The sequence below is a fragment of the Xyrauchen texanus genome, chromosome 24 (genome assembly GCF_025860055.1).
Source record: "Xyrauchen texanus isolate HMW12.3.18 chromosome 24, RBS_HiC_50CHRs, whole genome shotgun sequence".
Taxonomy (NCBI): domain Eukaryota; kingdom Metazoa; phylum Chordata; class Actinopteri; order Cypriniformes; family Catostomidae; genus Xyrauchen; species Xyrauchen texanus.
In genome coordinates, this window is record NC_068299.1 from 7,358,952 (window position 1) to 7,382,104 (window position 23,153).

General features: G+C 37.5%; 1 protein-coding gene across 6 annotated transcripts in view; it reads right to left on the reverse strand.

Moving 5' to 3' along the window:
* Window positions 1-23,153, reverse strand: part of LOC127618032 (cGMP-dependent protein kinase 1-like) — a 94,976-nt gene that overhangs the window by 12,319 nt on the left and 59,504 nt on the right. For 5 of the 6 annotated variants that reach the window (XM_052090248.1, XM_052090247.1, XM_052090249.1 and 2 more), the window contains 2 exons: window positions 21,652-21,717; window positions 17,344-17,418 (listed from right to left, as the gene is read on the reverse strand). In XM_052090248.1, the coding sequence (XP_051946208.1) occupies window positions 17,344-17,418; window positions 21,652-21,717 (141 nt within the window). Of the gene's footprint in view, window positions 1-17,343; window positions 17,419-21,651; window positions 21,718-21,945; window positions 22,211-23,153 lie in introns of those variants that run through there. The other variant, XM_052090252.1, reaches the window with a different exon arrangement.

A 23,153-nucleotide genomic window follows, 5' to 3' on the forward strand; every position in this document is an offset into this window, starting at 1 on the left:
AGGAGCTATATTTATTTTAATTCAGGTATGTCATTTTCAGCTGTGAGCCCCTGAGTGGGGGTGCAGGTTAACAGGTTAAAGTTAGGCTCTTTTCAAAATTAGGGTCTCTCTCTTTTTTTATTCCCAATGCACTCTAAATCCTCGTGGTGGCTTGGTGACTTGCCTCAATCCGGGTGGTGGAGGACGAATCTCAGTTGCCTCTGCGTATCTTATCTCGTGGCTTGTTGAGTGTGTTAACGCATGTCGAGGCTTCACGCTATTCTCTGTGGCATCCACGCACAACTCGCACATTATAGCGACCACGAGGAGGTTACCCCATGTGACTCTACCCTCCCTAGCAACTGGGACAATTTATTTGCTTAGGAGACCTGGCTGAAGTCACTCAGCACACCCTGGATTCGAGCTTGTGACTACAGGGGTGGTAGTCAGCGTCTTTCCTCGCAGAGCTACCATGGCCCTCTGAATTTAATTTTTTTTTTAAAATTCAGTTGTGACTTCAAGTAATCACTTTGGATATGACTGCAATTTTAACTATTGACCATAACAGAACAGTGTACTGAACCGTATTTATCACTTCAAACATGCCAGACAATATCTGCAGCATCACACTGCCAAGTTCCAAAAGTAGCTAGAAGGCCTACAGAAGCTACAGCAGAAGAAAGAAACGCATAAAAAGAGAACAATCTTTTTTCCTAATATTTCAGTTTTTTTCTTCATATTAATCTTTAAAATCAAATCAAAATAATCAATTTTAAAACTGCTTTGATTAAACATGCATGTGACCAGGGGAGGCATTTGCGTATGGCAGTTGCCATACCCTAGCATGCAGATAAAACCGGCAATAAATATGCCTTAATAATATGCAGTTTGCTCGTCACTTCAGTCTGTGCCGGCCTCATTTCCCCAGAGCATTATAAGCCCAATTATATCATAGAAATGACCGTATGAATCATCTGTTTCCAAAAGGGATCTTAATTTAAGTACTTGAAAATGGTTGTAGATTTAGTGTTCTGGAGTAAGGACATACCTGACTTATGCAGATACCTACAAGACAATCACAAAACTACACCTCATACAATTTAATGCAGTTATTGTCCTACTTTTATGCACTTTATGCATATGTATACAATATGACTATAATAAATTTTTTTTTTTATTTGATTTACATTTTAATAGAATATAGGCCAATTATAAAGGCCTACTTATATAATTAACCTAAATAGGCATATCTTATATCTAACTTATAACAATATATTTTAAAATGAAGGCAAAATTAGATCAATGAAAAATAATGTTTGATCAAATAATTAAATAGCATAAATCAATTAATTACTGACACATATTTGTGTGCAGGACCAAACTAAATTTAGAGGGAATTGATATTGTGCACTTGCAATAGTCCCACTGATAACACAGTAAACATATTTGTGTAAATGAAACACTGAAAACTTAATGAACAAAGCATTGATTGTGTTCAAATAAGATCGTACTGTGCTGATCGACAGTAATAATAACAAAAATACATTTAGTTACTTTGTTGAAGAGAATAACTTTCGCAGCTTGGTAAATTATATGTATAAATTATAAAGTTATGCGTCAAGCTATAAAAAAAAATTACAATGACGAGAGACAACACAGTCACATTTCAACATTCACACAGGGACAGCGACTCTTAAAAAGCTCATTGAAGATTTTTGGGTTGGTTATCCAAGTTTCTTTTTTTAATTTTTTTGCCATACCCCTAAGTTTTTGTGAAACGCCACCGCTGTGTATGACGTTACTTCAGGCTCACAGTTCCTTTAATTCATTATGAATAAAAAAGACACTCGCTCTCTAAACTGAGGATTAAATCTGATTGACCACAAGGTGGCAATATGGAGCTATATGTATCTAAATGCTATTGTGATGCAAAGAAACAAACTTGTCACACACACAGACTTTTCATTAAATAAGAGTAAAGGTATGTTTTAAAACTCTGTTGAATTGAAGAATGAGTTTAAATTAAATATTAATAATAATATTAACAATAATTCTACACATATTGTGTTTATATATTGTGACAGTTGGAGGGACCTAATGGTGGATGGGTCTTATGCAGCCACCAGATAGCGCCAATTTCCAGGCCTCCAGAAGAGTACACACCTGTAGAGAATTTATCATTAACTTCAGGAGTAAGGGAAAACCAGCTGTAAGTACTGCAATCCTGCCCAAATTCCCCCAAGTTTTGTTTGGACTTTGAGATTTTTGTTGTTGTTCCGACCTCCTAGGACCTTTGTTGAAGCTTTTTCTTTTTTGGTTGTGTTTGTCCACTGCAAATTGCCTAAATAAAATTGAAAACTGTGGACTTGAACTCAAGTGTGTCTTAATTCTAGGGGTGTGCATTAAAGCCATTATCTGTATTTTTATCTGTTACTATGACAAAATTATTTGTATCTGTCTCTGTATTTGGATTAATGTTACTCATGACAAGAGTCGAGACTAAGACCATCCGATGAACTTGAAGTCACACCGTGTGCATTTGCATTCATACGGTTTACACTGTAGTAATACTGGCTTCACAGACTCATCATCACTTTGTAATTTTGGTTATGTTTATTTAAAATATCACTTGGATGCTAAATCACCAGAGCTCGCTGGATGATCAGTCTTCCAAATATTTTTTGTATTATTCGGATTAATTCCTTATTCGTTTTGAAGTCATTATTCGTGCCTTTTCAAATAAGGTTTTGGCTTCGGGCACATCCCTATATAATTCCTACTGTTTTGGGGACACAAACATACAGAATTTGTCTTATTTGTGTCACAATATACAATGGCCCTAAAATGTATTTGGACGCTTAAGCTGAATTTAAAAATGTATTCCTTTGCATTTGAGAACAAAACATCAAACCAATTAGCATTTATTGTAAAGGAAGATAACATAGGCACACTTTTCAAGCAAAACATTTAACACATTTTTTTTAAATGATAAGACAACAGATATATGGTTTAAAATTAAGACAAAAAATTATTTGGACACTTGATAATGGCTTCATTATAGATAACAAGTTCACGTATTTTAGTATTAGATTGCAACCCTTTCATTTGCAGATCTTCTTGACAATGTCTGGGCATAGAATCAGCAAGTTTCTGTAAAAGCTGTAGTGAAAGTTTCTTCCAGGTTCAAGCCACCAAAGCTTTCAGTTCATTCACACTAGAACATCAACAACATTGTTTTCATAGGTTCTCTTGCCAGATAAGCAAAAATAAATCTTCTATCCTCCACAATTGGGTATATTGCAAAAAGTTAAAAGATGAAGGACTTGTTAATGTGAACAGAACATGCACAGGCAGACACAGAAATGTAACCAGCAGGACAGTATAATTGTGAATAAAATCGAAACAGGATCAAAGAGTATGGGTACATAGGGAGAGTAATGTGGCGGAAACCATTCATTAGCTTAAAGAATATGAAAGCCAGGATAAAATTGGCAAAATAACATGCACAGAAAGTCTTATTATCAGACGAGTCCAAATTGAACCTGCATGGATCTGATGGCCGAGTATTTTGTGTGGAGTAAGGCAGGGGAAGAATTCCTACAGTGGGGTCACTGAAGGAATCATGAACCCTGAAGTGTACTAAGACATTCTGGATGCAAACTTGCAGAAATCAGTGAAGAATTTAAGACACAGAAGTGGCTCTTTCAAAAGGATAACGACCCAAAGCATACCAGCCGCCTATTGAAAGAATACTTTGCAAAAAAAAAATGACAGTCCTAGAATGGCCCTCCCAGAGCCCACACCTATGGGATGCAATGTGGAAGAAAAAAGCATGTTCTAGTGTGGATAACCTAAAAACTTGGTGGCTGAAACCTGAAGGAAACTTTGACCAATTTTGTTTCAAATTCAACACACTCCTCTAAATACGTTTTGAGGCCACTGTATATACTGTATACGATTGCCTTATACAGAATACTGTGTATATATATATATATATATATATATATATATATATATATATATATATACACATTACTGTGCAAAAGTTTTAGGCACTTGTGAAAAACGTTATGTAGTAATGACATAATAAAGTAATGATATAAATAGTTTAATAAATAGTTTTAATTAATCAATTAACATCATACAAAGTCCAGTAAACAAAAAAAGATCTAAATCAATATTGGGTGTGAATACGTTTGCCTTCAAAACGGCACCAATTTTCCTACTTACACCTGGACACAGTTTTTCTTGGTTGATGGCAGATAGGATGTTCCCAGCTTCTTAGAGAATTTGTCACAGTTCTTTTATTTATTTAGGCTCTCTCAACTACTTCTGTCTCTTCGTGTAATCCCAGTCTGACCTGATGTTCAGTGGGGGGGGCTCTGTGAGGGCCATGCCATCTGTTGCAAGGCTCCCTGTTCTTCTATTCTATTTTATTTGCAAAAGGAATGTTTGGGAGTATAAAAATGTATATTTCCTATTGACAGTAAAGTAGCAGATATAAATTACCATCTTAACACAAATGTGTTTTTTGCACAGTACTGCATATATATATATATATACAGTGAGGAAAATAAGTATTTGAACACCCTGCTATTTTGCAAGTTCTCCCACTTAGAAATCATGGAGGGGTCTGAAATTGTCATCGTAGGTGCATGTCCACTGTGAGAGACATAATCTAAAAAACAAAATCCAGAAATCACAATGTATGATTTTTTAACTATTTATTTGTATGATACAGCTGCAAATAAGTATTTGAACACCTGAGAAAATCAATGTTAATATTTGGTACAGTAGCCTTTGTTTGCAATTACAGAGGTCAAACGTTTCCTGTAGTTTTTCACCAGGTTTGCACACACTGCAGGAGGGATTTTGGCCCACTCCTCCACACAGATCTTCTCTAGATCAGTCAGGTTTCTGGGCTGTCGCTGAGAAACACGGAGTTTGAGCTCCCTCCAAAGATTCTCTATTGGGTTTAGGTCTGGAAACTGGCTAGGCCACGCCAGAACCTTGATATGCTTCTTACAGAGCCACTCCTTGGTTATCCTGGCTGTGTGCTTCGGGTCATTGTCATGTTGGAAGACCCAGCCTCGACCCATCTTCAATGCTCTAACTGAGGGAAGGAGGTTGTTTCCCAAAATCTCGCAATACATGGCCCCGGTCATCCTCTCCTTAATACAGTGCAGTCGCCCTGTCCCATGTGCAGAAAAACACCCCCAAAGCATGATGCTACCACCCCCATGCTTCACAGTAGGGATGGTGTTCTTGGGATGGTACTCATCATTCTTCTTCCTCCAAACACGGTTAGTGGAATTATGACCAAAAAGTTCTATTTTGGTCTCATCTGACCACATGACTTTCTCCCATGACTCCTCTGGATCATCCAAATGGTCATTGGCAAACTTAAGACGGGCCTTGACATGTGCTGGTTTAAGCAGGGGAACCTTCCGTGCCATGCATGATTTCAAACCATGACGTCTTAGTGTATTACCAACAGTAACCTTGGAAACGGTGGTCCCAGCTCTTTTCAGGTCATTGACCAGCTCCTCCCGTGTAGTTCTGGGCTGATTTCTCACCTTTCTTAGGATCATTGAGACCCCACGAGGTGAGATCTTGCATGGAGCCCCAGTCCGAGGGAGATTGACAGTCATGTTTAGCTTCTTCCATTTTCTAATGATTGCTCCAACAGTGGACCTTTTTTCACCAAGCTGCTTGGCAATTTCCCCGTAGCCCTTTCCAGCCTTGTGGAGGTGTACAATTTTGTCTCTAGTGTCTTTGGACAGCTCTTTGGTCTTGGCCATGTTAGTAGTTGGATTCTTACTGATTGTATGGGGTGGACAGGTGTCTTTATGCAGCTAACGACCTCAAACAGGTGCATCTAATTTAGGATAATAAATCGAGTGGAGGTGGCCATTTTAAAGGCAGACTAACAGGTTTTGAGGGTCAGAATTCTAGCTGATAGACAGGTGTTCAAATACTTATTTGCAGCTGTATCATACAAATAAATAGTTAAAAAATCATATATTGTGATTTCTGGATTTTTGTTTTTTAGATTATGTCTCTCACAGTGGACATGCACCTACGATGACAATTTCAGACCCCTCCATGATTTCCAAGTGGGAGAACTTGCAAAATAGCAGGGTGTTCAAATACTTATTTTCCTCACTGTATATATATTAGGGCTGTCGATTTAACGCGTTAATTCAATAACGCATTCAAAAAATGTACGCAATTAATCGAAATGCCCCCGGACTGTAATAAGGAAGATTCCTGAGAAATGCAAGCTTGTAGTAACACCTGTTTACTCCAGAGGGCAGTAATTTAAATTTCAGCTGTGTTGCAACGCACAGTTTATACAGTGAAGAAAACACATAACGTTCTTGCGTTCAAAACACTTGATGGAACGTAAATTCAAAATAAGGGATCTCAATACGTTTTCTAAGTATTAAACTATATTTAACTTGACACAGTGACCTAAAAAGTTTATGTTTATGACGCCAAGCACCCGAGCATGACACAAGCATGTCTGACGCAGGTGTAAATTGACTGGGTTAATGAATTTCAAAAATCTGGGCAAAATTATTTATTGAGGACTTCTGAATGAAATGACTGTCTGTCATGTAAACACGGAAATACAAATAAAAAAACCCATTGAACTCAAGTGTCATCATGAAACAAATAAAACAAACACTGCGCTTTAACATCAGCAACATCCAATCAAATCACTCCTTGTGACTTTTTTGAGCATGAAATTCGTGCCTTGCCGCCTACGTATTCTACGTAGCCTACTGCACCTCTCTACGTTCTTTTACTGCCTATGGTTGCAATGAGCAGCCGACAGGAGCTGGCTGCAGGACGGCAATGAGCAATTTTTAATATTCTATCCCACTATAACTACTCGAGAGTCTGCTCTTGAGACTTTGTTCTAATTTTCGGGACAATTAGGGCAGGATTCGGGATTCGGGACAACTGCTTGGATTTCGGGATTGTCCCGAATTTTTCGGGACGTCTGGTCACCCTACCTCAAAGTCTGACATTCTCCAGATGCAAATAATATTCCAAAACTGGCAGGGGCAGCAGAGTCGATCATGCTGATCCATGTCGATAGATGGCAGTACAGCATCTATCACCACGGTCACATCAGCACTTAAAGTACACGAAGAAGAGCAATGCTAACACTTGCTAGAGAACTACTGAATGTTTACCTATTTTACTGGACACCAAAACAAAAATACTAAGACAATAATTTTTTGCAATGCGCATCTAATCTAAAAACAGTAGATTAAATCAGCAGGCCCAGAAACAACACTGATCTGCAACTGACTGTAAAGATATAGTGAAAGGTAATAAACAAAACTTTAACAGGGGGGCCAGACATAACTACAAAAAATACAAACAAACCCTGGAAAACAATGTTTGTTACTGTATCTAGTTAAGGGTGTATTTTGTCTTTTTCTATCTGTCAGCATGGCAGGTTTGTAGTTTAGATCACAAGGGATGCAGAGCAGGAGGTGACAGCTATAGAAGTCTCTTAATAAGCTTTAATCTGTGACAGTCACACAGTCATGCAGACAGTTATTCATTATTTATCAGCCGGAATTTACATTACAGATGAGCAGATAAGAGGAAAAAAGTTAATATCTCTTGTCAGATGTAAGACAGGGGGAAATGACTTTCAATCCTGTCACAGAGACCTTCTTTGTGTGTGTGTGTGTGTGTGTGTGTGTGTGTGTGTGTGTGTGTGTGTTTGTTTGTGTGTGTGTGACATTCTCTCTATGAATACTGGTGTGATAAGGTTTCACATTTGTGACCGATCACAGAAAGTAGGGACACAAGTCGGTTTTGGGGCATTTTGAGTTATTCACATATTCTGAAAGTGTAGTCTCCAAGCTTTCCAACGATTTGTAACACATGGAAATCTGACAATATTTGGAGAAGTTGTGGCCATTTGAAGGTGGGCACTCAAAAAAGCTAAAAGGGTAGAAAACGGCCTCAAAAGATTGTGCAGTTCTCACCTCTCTCTGCTGCTGGGAGTGACAATAGGGCTCATTTACATCTCATTTAGATAAGCCATACCCCTGTAAAGCTCCCCTGTAAAGCACAGGGGAGCAAAAAGGTCAGGAAAATGTGCCATCAAAGAAAAAAAAAGTTTGCAAACAGGTAATAAATAAATGTCTCTTAGCATCTACCGATAAAACTGTATAGGCAACTCTTATGTACACTGAGTGCTTTTCATACAAGAATGTAAAACTAAATTCAGGTGGTTGGTTGATAAAGTGACATTCCACTTTCATCGTCGCTCAGATCGTCTTTCAGAATCAGTGAACGCTTGTTCATAAGCATCCGGCTTGTCGAAGAAGTACTTCAAAACATTTTCGTTGTAACGACCACGGTTCAGCTCGTCTGCGACATTCTTTGCGGCGTCCATCTTCATTGAATTTTGATATCAGATAGAGCCGGCTAGAGCACTGCATAATAAGTAGCCACGCTGTTGGGGGCGGGGCAAAAGCGCCGGCGGCTATTCAGTACGGAAATACACACAGACAATGATACGCCCCTACTGCATGCTAGAATCTCCGAAAAACAAGCCGATTTCAACCTCAAAATGTACGCTTTTAAATATACCAATACTGTTATCTCAAACATGGAGAGGCTTCTTCATGATCTCAACTAACAGATTCTGCAAAAAAGCGGAAATCACCAATTTTGGAAAAAAACACTTGTTTCTCATTTTGCTCACAAGTTGTGCTGCCGACTTGTGTCACTGGTTTCCGTGACGGGTCACATTTCTCTGAGCGTATTATTTTCTCATTGCCGCACAATGATTGCCTCTAGCTCTCATCATGTTTCTTGTGATAATGAACGGTTTTCTCTTATGCAGCATATATTCTTTACGTTCTCACAGCCTTTCCTACTTTAGAGTTTTAGTACACACTCTTGTGTAAGGAGAAAAACTTGCCTGCACTAACTAATACATAGTAATTACTGAAATAGAATGCTATTGATACAAATATTTTGGGGAAAATTGTTATTGCAACAACTCATTTGGATGGGTCAAAACTAGGGCTGTTAATCAAATTAATTACATGGTGTCCCGATTAATTAATCGTGATTAATCGCATATACAAATATTTGCTGAGAAAGCCCATCATATAACAATAATTGAATATAGAATGATTAAACATATTTATATCAATATATAATTATACATAGTTATCTTTAAATATTAAAAAATTATATATGTGTATATATATATATATATATATATATATATATATATATATATATATATAATAAAAAATATTCAGATAATTACAATGCATTACATTCCTGTTTACTACCATATTATTGATCATAATCCAATCATTGGCATACAGTTCACAGCAATCCATTTCACAAGTGAATCTGTCAATCAGTTCGAGATTTATTATGAGGGCTTGTTTAAGGACCCGCCAATTTACACCTAAATGCTTGTGTCGCATCTCGGGTGCGTTGTGTAATAAACATAAAATGTTTAGGTCACTGTGTCAAGTTAAATATAGTTTAATACTCAATCTTTAAACACATGTTTAGATCCCTTAGTTCAGATTTGCGCTCCATCAAGTGTTTTGAACGCAAGAACGTAACGCATTTTTGTGTTGTTCTGCCTACTGAAGAGTTTTCTTCACTATATAAACTGCGCGTTGCTCATACAACTGAAATTTCACTTACTGCCCTCTGGAGTAAACAGGTGGTACTACAAACTTGCATTTCTCAGGAATCTTCCTTATTATGGTCCGGTGGCATTTCGATTAATTGCGTTAATTTTTTTAATGCATTATTTTTTGTAAAATTAATCGCACTGAATTAACGCGTTAAATCGACAGCCCTAGTCAAAACATTTCATTTTGATGTGTTTAATTGGCATAATAAAGTATAATAATTTTTATAATAATTAAATAGTCTCACATTGCCAGACTTTTGATAATCAGCATGAAGTCTGATCCATATTGCAGCTTATTCTGGTCAAAAACCACCCACTTAAACAGGAATGGGCCATCTCACCGACATGTAAAGTGACAAATATAATTTCACTTGTTTATATGTGATTTTTGAGGTGCAAACACCAATCGGTAACCATTCACTTACAAATATGAAAAAAGGACTGCGAACGAACATAGTACCTAACATCTCTTGTTGTGGTTAAAGAAACGTTAATTTTGCAGCCTTAAAGTATGGAGAGCAAATAATATAAATTGTATACACAGAGGATTCAATAAGTCATGACAAGAAAAAGGAATAGTTTTCAATTATTGATTCATGCTACCTTGACTCTTTCAAACTCATCCACTAGTTTACTAAAATCTGAATGGGAAATAAGGGATACAAAGGGTTTCCTGATACATTCAAAAGTAAATTGTTTATCTTTCAGTACATATGTTATCTTTTCCATTGATTAACAAAAAGACATATTATGAATCCACTGCACAACAGATGGTCTTTCCACTTTCTTACAAAACAGAGCTATCAGACCTTTTGCTTCAATATACTTGTGTCAATAATTTTACGAGTGTTGCTACCCATGACAACATTCTCAGGAGTGATTCCCAAAATAAACATTTCTGGTTTCATCGGTAGGTTTACAGAAAACATCTGAAAAAAATATCTGAACCACCTCTTTCCAAACTCCACCTTAGGACTTAACCCTTTACCGTGTAACCCTTTACAATAAAGATCTGTAAAGTTATTTGGGTTTTTACAAAACTGTTTTTAAAATACAGTGTCCTGAAAAAGGGACATTTCTTAGGTAACCCTTTTTATTTTAGGAATACCAAATTGTGTTATCTCTGTAAAAGACTTTAGATCATTATCCTGGTAAACATCCTGGATTTTTTGCAGTCCTTTGTCATACCATAACTAAATCCTAAATCTGAACAAGCTGGCTTAAATTTTTCATTTCCCCATATTGGAGTAAAGCATGAAAGGGTATTCGGCTGACCTAGATGCTTGTGTACTTTACACCAGACATAAAATGTATTTATTAAAATAGGGTTAAAAGAAACCATATCTTTGCGTTTTTTAAGGGCTTTGGTATCTGCCGAATTGAGGTATAGATTAAAGCGTAGATTTGACTTTATACAGAGTGATTCGATTTCCATCCAAGAAGGATGACATTCGGAGGTGAAAAAATACAAAATAGTTTGTAACTGTGCAGCCCAGTAAAACCACTGTAAATTAGGAAGTTGAAGACCACCCCTGTTGTAAGGCAAGTACAATAGAGACAAATGGACAAGCACTCTTAACTATTCCAGATAAAATCAGTGAGAAGCTTTTGAAGTGTTGTTAAAAAGAAAAGAAAAGAGATTTGGGAAATAAATATAATATTTTAGGCAACACATTAATTTCTATTACATTTATATGCCCTATCAGGGAAATGGGCAAACTTTTCCATCTATCAATAGATTTAGAATTAGGGTCTAAAAGGGGTTGATAGTTTAACAAAGATATATGATCTATGTTAGCTTTTTAATTCCCAAGTAAATAAGTGAATCTACAATATTGGAGTGTGTTACAACTGGTTATTGTTTATCATCATTATTCAATAATAGGATACATGGTTTTGAATGCTTTATTTTGTCACCAGAGAAGTTACCAAAAAGAGGAATAAGTTGTATTAGTGAGAGGATAGATTTGATCAAGTCTGACAAGTATTATATGACATCATCTGCATACAGAGAAATTTGTTGGTCCAAGGTGCCGAATCTGATACCTTCTATATTATTATTAGACCTTACTGCCATGGCAAATGGCTCAGTAGCCAAAACAAAAAGAAGTGGTGAAAGGGGACACCCTTGACGTGTGTCCCTTTGAATATTAAAAGCCTTGGAAACGATGTTATTAGTCAACACTTCAGCCGTTGGATGTGTGTTAAGGATATTAATCGTTTACATAAAAAATTTACAAAAAGATTCTCCAAATCCAATTTTTTTTACGAACCTCTAATAAATAAGGCCATTAAACCCTGTCAAAGGCCTTTTCAGCATCTAAGGACAATATGGCTGTATCAAAAGCCCCCTTTTTTAGATGTAAAATGTTAAGTACTGTCCTAACATTAAGGAAACCCTGTCTGCCCTTAATAAATCTGTTTTGGACTCTATCTATTATTTCTGATAGAAGTGCCTCCAGCCTCCTCGCCAATGAAATTGGTAGAAATGATTCACACTTGCTATTTATTTTATTATGTTTAGGGAGTAACATAATAAGAGCACATCTTAGAGAGACTGGGAGTACACCATTTGCAATTGATACTTTAAACATGTTAAAAAGTGGAGGGATTAGTTTTTCTTAAAAAAATTTGTAGACATCTACATTAAGGTCATTCGGCCCAGGTGACCGACCTGCCTTTAAACTATCAATAAACTCTGAAATGTCCTCTTCTGTTATATCTAAATCCAGAGATGTTTTTGTCTCTTCAGAGATAGTGGGTATGTTCAAACCATCCAAAAAAACTGTTTGTGCAGTAATTTCTGCTACTAGAAAGCATTTTAAGTGGCATCTCCATTTTGGAGGGTTACCTAATAATCTAGGGTCAATGTAAGTGAATAATATAGGAGCATGATCCGATACAACTATAGCTTCATAAAAGCAGTCAGCAATATTGGACATTAGAATTGCTAATATAAGGAAGTAATCTATCCTTGAGTAAGATTGATGTGTTCTGGAGAAAAAGGAATAATGGATATCTTTAGGGTGTAATTGTTTCCATACTTCTACATGGTTCAAGTCACCTATAAAATAATTTAGGGTCTTTCTTGTCTGTTTATGTGATTGATCTAGGCCAGGTGAATGGTCTCTTGTTGTTTCCAGCATACAATTAAAGTCTCCCATCACACAGAATCCAGAAAGGGTTGATAGAATTAGAAAGAGGTTGCTGTAAAAGTTTGGGATATCATCATTAGGGCCATAGATATTAACAAGCATCAGTGTTTTGGTTAATAATATCCCTTGAACAATTAAATATCTACCTAAAGGGACTTTTATTATTTTAGCCATTTGAAATGGTATTGATTTGTGCATCATGGTAATAATCCCTCTTGCATGGGAACTAAATGAAGCCGAAAACACCTGACCAGGCCACCCTTTGCATATTTTATTAACCTGTTAACCTGCACCCCCACTCAGGGGCTCACAGCTGAAAATGACATACCTGAATTAAAATAAATATAGCTCCTGAGAACAGTGTACCACAGGCACAATTAAGGTCTCTTTGGAAAGAAGACACTTGGCACTCTACTAACAATAAATCAGAGTTGATAATGCTCAAACAAATAAAAAGTTATAAAAGTTGAAGTGCCTCATAAATAATGTGAACTTCAAAAAATGTTTTATTATTTCATGTACAAATATATAAAAATAGACCTGGAGGAATCCAATTAGGTAAAGGATTGAAAGCCACAAGTCTCTCAGTTTATATTTCAAATTTGAGGAAGATATAATGAAAAATGGGGTTCCTGCAAGCTTTTTTCCAAGACTATGTCAGTTCCCTTTCTCCCTTCCCCTCGCTGAGGCACATCCCCAGAAATGACATCCCCAAACTAAAATAATTGTAGTTACTGAACAATTTGCTCTACATGCACAATTTAGACATATTTAAAAAGAAGACACTTTGGAGTTTATTACCCAAATGTAAAAGTTGAAAAAACTTACACAGACAAACATTTATAGAATTTAAAGTGTCTTGAAGATAATTTGTACTGCAAGTAACATTGCATTATTTTATGAAAAAATAAATGAAAACAAACCTGGAGGAATCCAGTTGGGTAATTGATTGAAAGCCACAAGTTTCATTAGTTTATATTTCACATTTGAGGAAGATATTATGAAAAATGAGATTTCTGCAATATTTTTCCAAGACTATGTCCAGGTACCAAGAAGCCTCCTTGGATACCTCAAAAAGCAACCTAATGACCAAATGTTATGAAGGGTACTGCAAGCTATTTTAGTCATCATATACACTGTTCCATGCTTTTTCAATTATAAAATAATCCACACAGCTGTTGCATGGGAAAGAATGGAAAGATAATTAGCACCGCATGTCAAGTAAATAATTCTGTATAGTTTTTATGTGGCTGGCCATTCAATCAACAATCAAACTGATGGGCAGTCGTTTAGACAGCATTCATAAATCAACAATCAAACTGATGGGCAGTCGTTTAGACAGCATTCATAAATCAACAATCAAACTGCTGGGCAGTCGTTTAGACAGCATTCATACTAAAGGTCGTCCATACAATCAAACTGATGGGCAGTCGTTTAGACACGTATAATGTGTGCATGTTACATAGCAACTCACCGATGTAAAATTGGACCATCTTTTCCGTCCTCAAGCATATCACCCTCGACGCTGTCTTCACTCTCCTCAATCGCTGCTTCGAGTGATCGCAAATAAAATATCTTCAGCAGAAAAAAACTTCTTTTGACGATCCATTTGATGAGATAATCCGTCCAGTAAGTAAGACGCGAAAACAGATGTTGACTGGGGAACCGTCTTTTTACTATGGCTTGTTTGTTGTCAAATGACGGGGGTGTGGTCACAGCCTACGTCGCAGGTTAGCTCCTCAATAGAGAGTGGCTGATTCAAATAAATAAAAAAACATCTTGTTCACGAGGAATTTAGACTTCCCGGGTATCGTTGGAATCGTGCACTGCTTGGCTACATTTTCTATCAGTCATATAATTTAAATTCTTTCATTGGCTTTCGTTGTAAAGACAAAATAATAGGATCAGCATATCATGACGTCAAAAAAACTGACCGCAGTGTTTGGATATTTTGACCTATATATTGCCTATCTTTGTATTTGTGTGTGTGTGTGCGGTCTTAATTTGTTCATTACACTCTAAGCAACACACCCATATAACGTTCGGCTACCGGGAGTCTGTTTTTATGGATAATTTTATTGCATAACCGACAAGTATGATATTTCACCCTGAAGAAACTCGATGTAAACAAAGGAATAACCATCGATGTTATAACGTTATTGTTTCTTTGGACTAAAAATGCTCTATGGGATGTTATTCAGTAGACCCTCACCTTTCCATTCAATCTGGAACTTTTAGCAGTGGATGCGTGTGTGGCTCGTTATTACGACACTACTGGTATGTACTCCGTTTTTGATTACGTGTGTTTTGATCTGTACTGCTTACATAAATGCAAGAAATACATTCGTTATAAGATTTTCATCGAAAAACAGAGCTCTATCATCGATGCTTGAGGCTTACACCTTTAAAATGATATATAGTTTGCCAAGATTAATGATGTTCTTTCACGTTAAATCTACTCATAAACATTAAACTTGTGGGGGAAAAAAACTCTTCCGTGCGCTGGCGCTCTGGCAAAGGTTAACAGGTTAATGTTGTTGGGCATTAAATTAGATTCTTGGAGGAAGACTATTTTAGACTGAAGCTGTTTTAGCCAAGTCATCACCTGCTTGATATTTGCAATACTATGCATCACCTTACAGATTCAAGAAATAAATGTGATCTTAATGATCTCTACCATATCTTTATTTTAACTGAAAAATGTCACTACCCTCCATAATTTGAAAACAAAAAACACCTGTACCTTGAAAACAAAAAAAAAAGCCAAATTATAGACATCAAACAATTCAAACTAAAAAGAACACTTGAACTTCACAACCGTGAATTGCAGAGAACTACCAGCAAAACAAATTCCTTTATCTTTTATAACTTCCACTGGCTAAATGGGTCAGTTTATATTAAACCAATAAAAGGAACCGTTTGGTGGTCAGCACTTCTTTCTTGGCTCTGGCTGCATTCATAACGCGCTCCTAATCTCTGTAGTCCAAAAACTTCATGATAATCACTCTCAGGGCCATATTCATGTCTGACGCAGTCCTTCGCATGTCCAGTGCCTCAGGTAGCCAACTTTATCACTACCCTTGGATTTTTCTGGTAAACCTATGAGTCTCAGGTTGGAGCATCAGCTGTGATTCTCTAAGTTGTAGATTTTCCATGTGAGTGCTTTAATTTTCTTTTCAAGTGTGCTGGTTGTTGACTGGAGTGTAACCATATGTTTGAGAAATGCGCTCCTCTGTCTGCGTCAATCTTCCTAAACATTCTGCTACTTTCTATTTTCTCTGAGTTTATTGCTTGAAGAATATCACTAGAATCAGCATGGGACCTACTATTTTGTTCTCTGAGGACTGGCCGAGAGCTCTCTCTGCCATGCACGGTGCTCGACATTTCCTCATGGCCTTCCGAGTCCGTCACAGCTTCTGTCATTTCTGATTTCTTTGGCTTAAATTTTGCAGGTTAAGGTGACATCATCAGCTACACTCTTTTATGTATGAGCTATGGTCGAAATTTCAGTTGAAACAAGGGTAAAATTTAAAGGATTTACATACAAATTGTAGCGGCGCTGACACGTGCGTCTCTTTAGCAGGGCGCCATAACCAGAACTCCCAAAATAATCCCAGGTTAAGGTTAAATTTTCGTGAATCTGTCAGTGAGCCCTTGGCTTTAATTATCATTGTTTCTCAACTTCTCTGTGTGTCTGAAGATGTTGGTCGTGTAAAAAGATACCAGAAAAAAACTTAAGATAACGCTGGTATTTGCGTATGGAACAAATCATGTTTTTCCTCAAGTACTAAATGCAATTATGTGTCTATTTACCCATGTAAAAGAGAAACAAACCAGCATGTTTTCCTTATTAGTACACAAGCATGTAATATTGTTATTTGAACAGAGTGAAGGGGAGAAGTTGTGTTATTAAGTGTTGTTCGGACACTGCAGCCTTTAGTTTTGGAATAATTTTTTTAAAAGGGGCATGAAAAAATACATAATGTGAACAGATTGTCCATATTTTTTTAATTCAAGAGTGCAACAAGATTACAGGCTTGCTAATGTCACTAGTTGTGCTGCATTTAGGTAGGTATTTTCGATATTCCAATCAATTTCTTCTAATAATCCCTGCTAGGCTACTGCATGCAATATAAACATTTCTTGATAAGTAATCAGCACAGCTACAGTATATATTTTCTGATGGATTATTTATGTGTGACGTCAGTGTTTAAATACAATGAGTTTACGCACCCATCGTATCCTGTGCGAATCGAAAGTATTCATTACAGACTTCCACAGTAATAATTAAAAATAATGCATTAAAAATAATTAATCTAGTTGTAAAACCTGTCCAAATAGGGCTTTACTAAGTAGCACCATCTACTGTTGGATATGGTAAATGCATTCAGTCTCACTAGAAACAGCTGACTAGAAAATGGGGGGGTGTATCAAAAGGTTTTGATATCCTTTTGCATCCTGGTTATATGACACTTTAAAAAGGTTTTCAGAAAAGATTGAACCTACTCTGCCTTTGCCTCTGCGTCTTCACAGCCTTTGTTAGACACGTCTTCAAGACCTCCAATCAAGTGTTTGTATGAGCTGGAAAGAATGGCAAAAACAGCATTTTTAAAACAAATCTTTGTGACACATTTTTTTATTTATCAAAGGCACCATTTGATGTCCCATGACTCTTCTCTGTGAGGTTCGAAGCAAAAACAAAAAGGCTGTCTATCTGTATGACTGTGCTAATATGTTTGTGACCATCTGTCTGATAGTTGGCTGATCTAAATATTGCTTATTCCTCCAGTTGAGGAGAAGTGGACAATGTGACAATGTTCTTACAGAACTGTGATAAAATGAAGAACTTAATTCAAATGTACTTAATTAAAATTTTATTGCAAAAAGAAAATTCTGTCATTTCCTCACTCTCATATTGTTCCAAACCTGTATGCTGTTATTTTTCACACAACACAAAAGTAGACATTTTTAATGAATGGTTACACAGCTCTTGCCATACTATTATTCCACCAAAGCTTGCGTGTAGCCCAAATCTACATCCAGATTCAAAAATGGCACGTCAACGTCATTGACACAAAAATGACAGTATTAACCAAATTTAGGAGCAATTTTTGAATCTGCATACGAACATGGGCTTAACGTGAACTTTGGAGGAGCTCTAAGGAGCTCCTGGTTTCAGTCTTTGTATGGCAAGAGCTTCTTAAAAAACGAGTAACAAAAACTGTCTTTCTTTATAACATATATATATATACACTCACCTAAAGGATTATTAGGAACACCTGTTCAATTTCTCATTAATGCAAATATCTAATCAACCAATCACATGGCAGTTGCTTCAATGCATTTAGGGGTGTGGTCCTGGTCAAGACAATCTCCTGAACTCCAAACTGAATGTCAGAATGGGAAAGAAAGGTGATTTAAGCAATTTTGAGCGTGGCATGGTTATTGGTGCCAGACGGGCTGGTCTGAGTATTTCACAATCTGCTCAGTTACTGGGATTTTCATGCACAACCATTTCTAGGGTTTACAATGAATGGTGTGAAAAGGGAAAAACATCCAGTATGCGGCAGTCCTGTGGGCGAAAATGCCTTGTTGATGCTAGAGGTCAGAGGAGAATGGGCCGACTGATTCAAGCTGATAGAAGAGCAACTTTGCCTGAAATAACCACTCGTTACAACCGAGGTGTGCAGCAAAGCATTTGTGAAGCCACAACACGCACAACCTTGAGGCGGATGGGCTACAACAGCAGAAGACCCCACCGGGTACCACTCATCTCCACTACAAATAGGAAAAAGATGCTACAATTTGCAAGAGCTCACCAAAATTGGACAGTTGAAGACTGGAAAAATGTTGCCTGGTCGGATGAGTCTCGATTTCTGTTGAGACATTCAGATGGTAGAGTCAGAATTTGGCGTAAACAGAATGAGAACATGGATCCATCATGCCTTGTTACCACTGTGCAGGCTGGTGGTGGTGGTGTAATGGTGTGGGGGATGTTTTCTTGGCACACTATAGGCCCCTTAGTGCCAATTGGGCATCGTTTAAATGCCACGGCCTACCTGAGCATTGTTTCTGACCATGTCCATCCCTTTATGGCCACCATGTACCCATCCTCTGATGGCTACTTCCAGCAGGATAATGCACCATGTCACAAAGCTCGAATCATTTCAAATTGGTTTCTTGAACATGACAATGAGTTCACTGTACTAAAATGGCCCCCACAGTCACCAGATCTCAACCCAATAGAGCATCTTTGGGATGTGGTGGAATGGGAGCGTCGTGCCCTGGATGTGCATCCCACAAATCTTCATCAACTGCAAGATGCTATCCTATCAATATGAGCCAACATTTCTAAAGAATTCTTTCAGCACCTTGTTGAATCAATGCCACGTAGAATTAAGGCAGTTCTGAAGGCGAAAGGGGTCAAACACAGTATTAGTATGGTGTTCCTAATAATCCTTTAGGTGAGTGTATATATATATATATATATATATATATATATATATATATATATATATATATATATATATATATATACAGTGAGGAAAATAAGTATTTGAACACCCTGCTATTTTGCAAGTTCTCCCACTTGGAAATCATGGAGAGGTCTGAAATTGTCATCGTAGGTGCATGTCCACTGTGAGAGACATAATCTAAAAAAAAATCCAGAAATCACAATGTATGATTTTTTAACTATTTATTTGTATGATACAGCTGCAAATAAGTATTTGAACACCTGTTTATCAGCTAGAATTCTGACCCTCAAAGACCTGTTAGTCTGCCTTTAAAATGTCCACCTCCACTCCATTTATTATCCTAAATTAGATGCACCTGTTTGAGGTCGTTAGCTGCATAAAGACACCTGTCCACCCTATGCAATCAGTAAGAATCCAACTACTAACATGGCCAAGACCAAAGAGCTGTCCAAAGACACTAGAGACAAAATTGTACACCTCCACAAGGCTGGAAAGGGCTACGGGGAAATTGCCAAGCAGCTTGGTGAAAAAAGGTCCACTGTTGGAGCAATCATTAGAAAATGGAAGAAGCTAAACATGACTGTCAATCTCCATCGGACTGGGGCTCCGTGCAAGATCTCACCTCGTGGGGGCTCAATGATCCTAAGAAAGGTGAGAAATCAGCCCAGAACTACACGGGAGGAGCTGGTCAATGACCTGAAAAGAGCTGGGACCACCGTTTCCAAGGTTACTGTTAGTAATACACTAAGACGTCATGGTTTGAAATCATGCATGGCACGGAAGGTTTCCCTGCTTAAACCAGCACATGTCAAGGCCCGTCTTAAGTTTGCCAGTGACCATTTGGATGATCCAGAGGAGTCATGGGAGAAAGTCATGTGGTCAGATGAGACCAAAATAGAACTTTTTGGTCATAATTCCACTAACCGTGTTTGGAGGAAGAAGAATGATGAGTACCATCCCAAGAACACCATCCCTACTGTGAAGCATGGGGGTGGTAGCATCATGCTTTGGGGGTGTTTTTCTGCACATGGGACAGGGTGACTGCACTGTATTAAGGAGAGGATGACCGGGGCCATGTATTGCGAGATTTTGGGGAACAACCTCCTTCCCTCAGTTAGAGCATTGAAGATGGGTCGAGGCTGGGTCTTCCAACATGACAATGACCCGAATCACACAGCCAGGATAACCAAGGAGTGGCTCTGTAAGAAGCATATCAAGGTTCTGGCGTGGCCTAGCCAGTCTCCAGACCTAAACCCAATAGAGAATCTTTGGAGGGAGCTCAAACTCCGTGTTTCTCAGTGACAGCCCAGAAACCTGACTGATCTAGAGAAGATCTGTGTGGAGGAGTGGGCCAAAATCCCTCCTGCAGTGTGTGCAAACCTGGTGAAAAACTACAGGAAACGTTTGACCTCTGTAATTGCAATCAAAGGCTACTGTACCAAATATTAACATTGATTTTCTCACGTGTTCAAATACTTATTTGCAGCTGTATCATACAAATAAATAGTTAAAAAATCATACATTGTGATTTCTGGATTTTGTTTTTTAGATTATGTCTCTCACAGTGGACATGCACCTACGATGACAATTTCAGACCCCTCCATGATTTCTAAGTGGGAGAACTTGCAAAATAGCAGGGTGTTCAAATACTTATTTTCCTCACTGTATATATATATATATATATATATATATATATATATATAACAGCAATAAGAGGGTGTAAATATGAGATTTTATTTTTTTTTGGTGAATCATACAATTTCAATACAACTTCCATTTGTCTATCCAGGACCTTTCGGTTGAAGATCTATCACTCTAACTTTTATGACTCTTTATTACTTTGTGACATGCTAAATTTAGAAAGTCAGTAATATAATTTAGTGAAACTTAATTTAAAATGGAATAATTCTCATAAAAATTTTATATACTGTCTACAGCTAACACACAGATGGCTTATGGTGTCATGAGTGTCATACAGACTGGAATGAGATCTTCCCCTACTGGAGGGCACATGTCTGCCTCTCTTTCCTTCTGTCTCACTCTCTCCAGCTTATTTACACATGTGACTCTTTAGCTATTTAGGTTGAGTTGATTTATTGACTTCTATATTGGAGCCGATAAGCACCTTCAAACCTACAGATTCTGTGTCCCTCACACACACACACACCAATAGAAAGGCAAGTGTAAAATCCACAAACGTTCAATGAAATGCGAAACCTAGACTGAATTACTTCTGCTGGAATGTCAATGACACTTTTAATGTTTCAAGCGGCATATATTTATATACAGAAACTCATGCCGAAACACATACCACTGAATAAATCTGACATTTACTCACTCTCTGTCAATCACAAGGCAGGTGACAGTCTCTGCTGCAATGAAGTTAGCTGTTCTGATATCCTCCCTGTTCAAAAACAGATATAATACATTTTTTTTTTTGTTATGGTGTGATATATGATGTGACAGACATGCAGACAGATAAACAGAAATGTTTACAAATTAAAAATGTTCACAAATTAATACAAATCACCATTTAGCAATTTCAGTAAATAAGAATGAAAGAATTAAATTAAAAGTACATTTCTTATTAAAAGAATTCAACCTAAAGCCAAAAAATTATTAGCTGATTTACTTTGATTGAAGAAATATCTAATCATGCCTCAGAATTTCCTGATTGTCCTCTTCCTCACTGTCGCCCCAGTCGCAGTCATCAGAGTCTGAAAGGTACTCTGACTTCATGATGCTCTACTGGTTTTTACTTGCTGTCTGATCTGAGCACAGTTATATGCGCACATACAGTACTACAGTACTGTACACCTCTACAAATGCTACAACAATCACTTTCTGACATCTGTCCCACTATAGGAAGTTCTGTTGAGAGGAAGAGCTCTCACGCACTGACTGTTTGAATGCAAAGAGGGCTGGACACTAAACACACATGCACGCACACCGTATAATCCTGAGTCCAATTTCAAATAGTGCGCACAACGAACACATTGTTGGATCCATTTCCAGTGAGGCACACTTGTATATGCAGAGGTGAGAATTCTTTACAACATAACGGCTCTAAAGCTGTCACAACACAAATACACAATAACACTGCTTCAAAGGTCACAGCTGCTTAATGCAATACTACTGAATAGAGGAGAGGAGAGAGGAGGAGAGGACAGTAGAGGAGAGGAACACAAAATGTTCTGTGGAACACAAAATTAGATGTCTGCAGAATGTCCAAGCAGCTCTTATGCATACAATGAAAATGAATGAGAATGGGCTGTCATTACTCGCTGTATTACAAGTGCTAAATTGTTTCCTCTCCGCTGTGGCTATAAAACCTCATTCACACATGTGTGCATTCAAACAGGGTGCTCACATCATGTTCTGCCAGTTTTGACACCAGTGAAATCAATGTCAAATGCCGCTGGATGGTAAGTATCTTGTGACCAATCACGATTGTGTTATATGTATTCAAGAATAAATGTAAAAGCGGAGGGGAAGATTTTCAGTAAATAATGTTCCTCACACAAAGGTATCATACAGCTCCAAAAGATTTGAGTCATATGTACTGCTTTTATGATACTTTTAGGGTCTTTTTTTGTTATTTTTGGAAATCGACTTTCACAGTCCCTATTCACTTTTTTTATATGGAATAGAGCAGCTTGGACAGTCTGCCAAACTTCTAATTTTTGTTCCATGTAAGATTCCACAATTTTCAAATATTGTGGGTTAGTGCGTCTTTATTGGAACACATCCACCTGCTTGAGGAAATGCGACATGAAAAACTGACACCAACATCACTGCCAACCATTTGTCCATGATCCAATCAGTGTCAAATGCATCTAG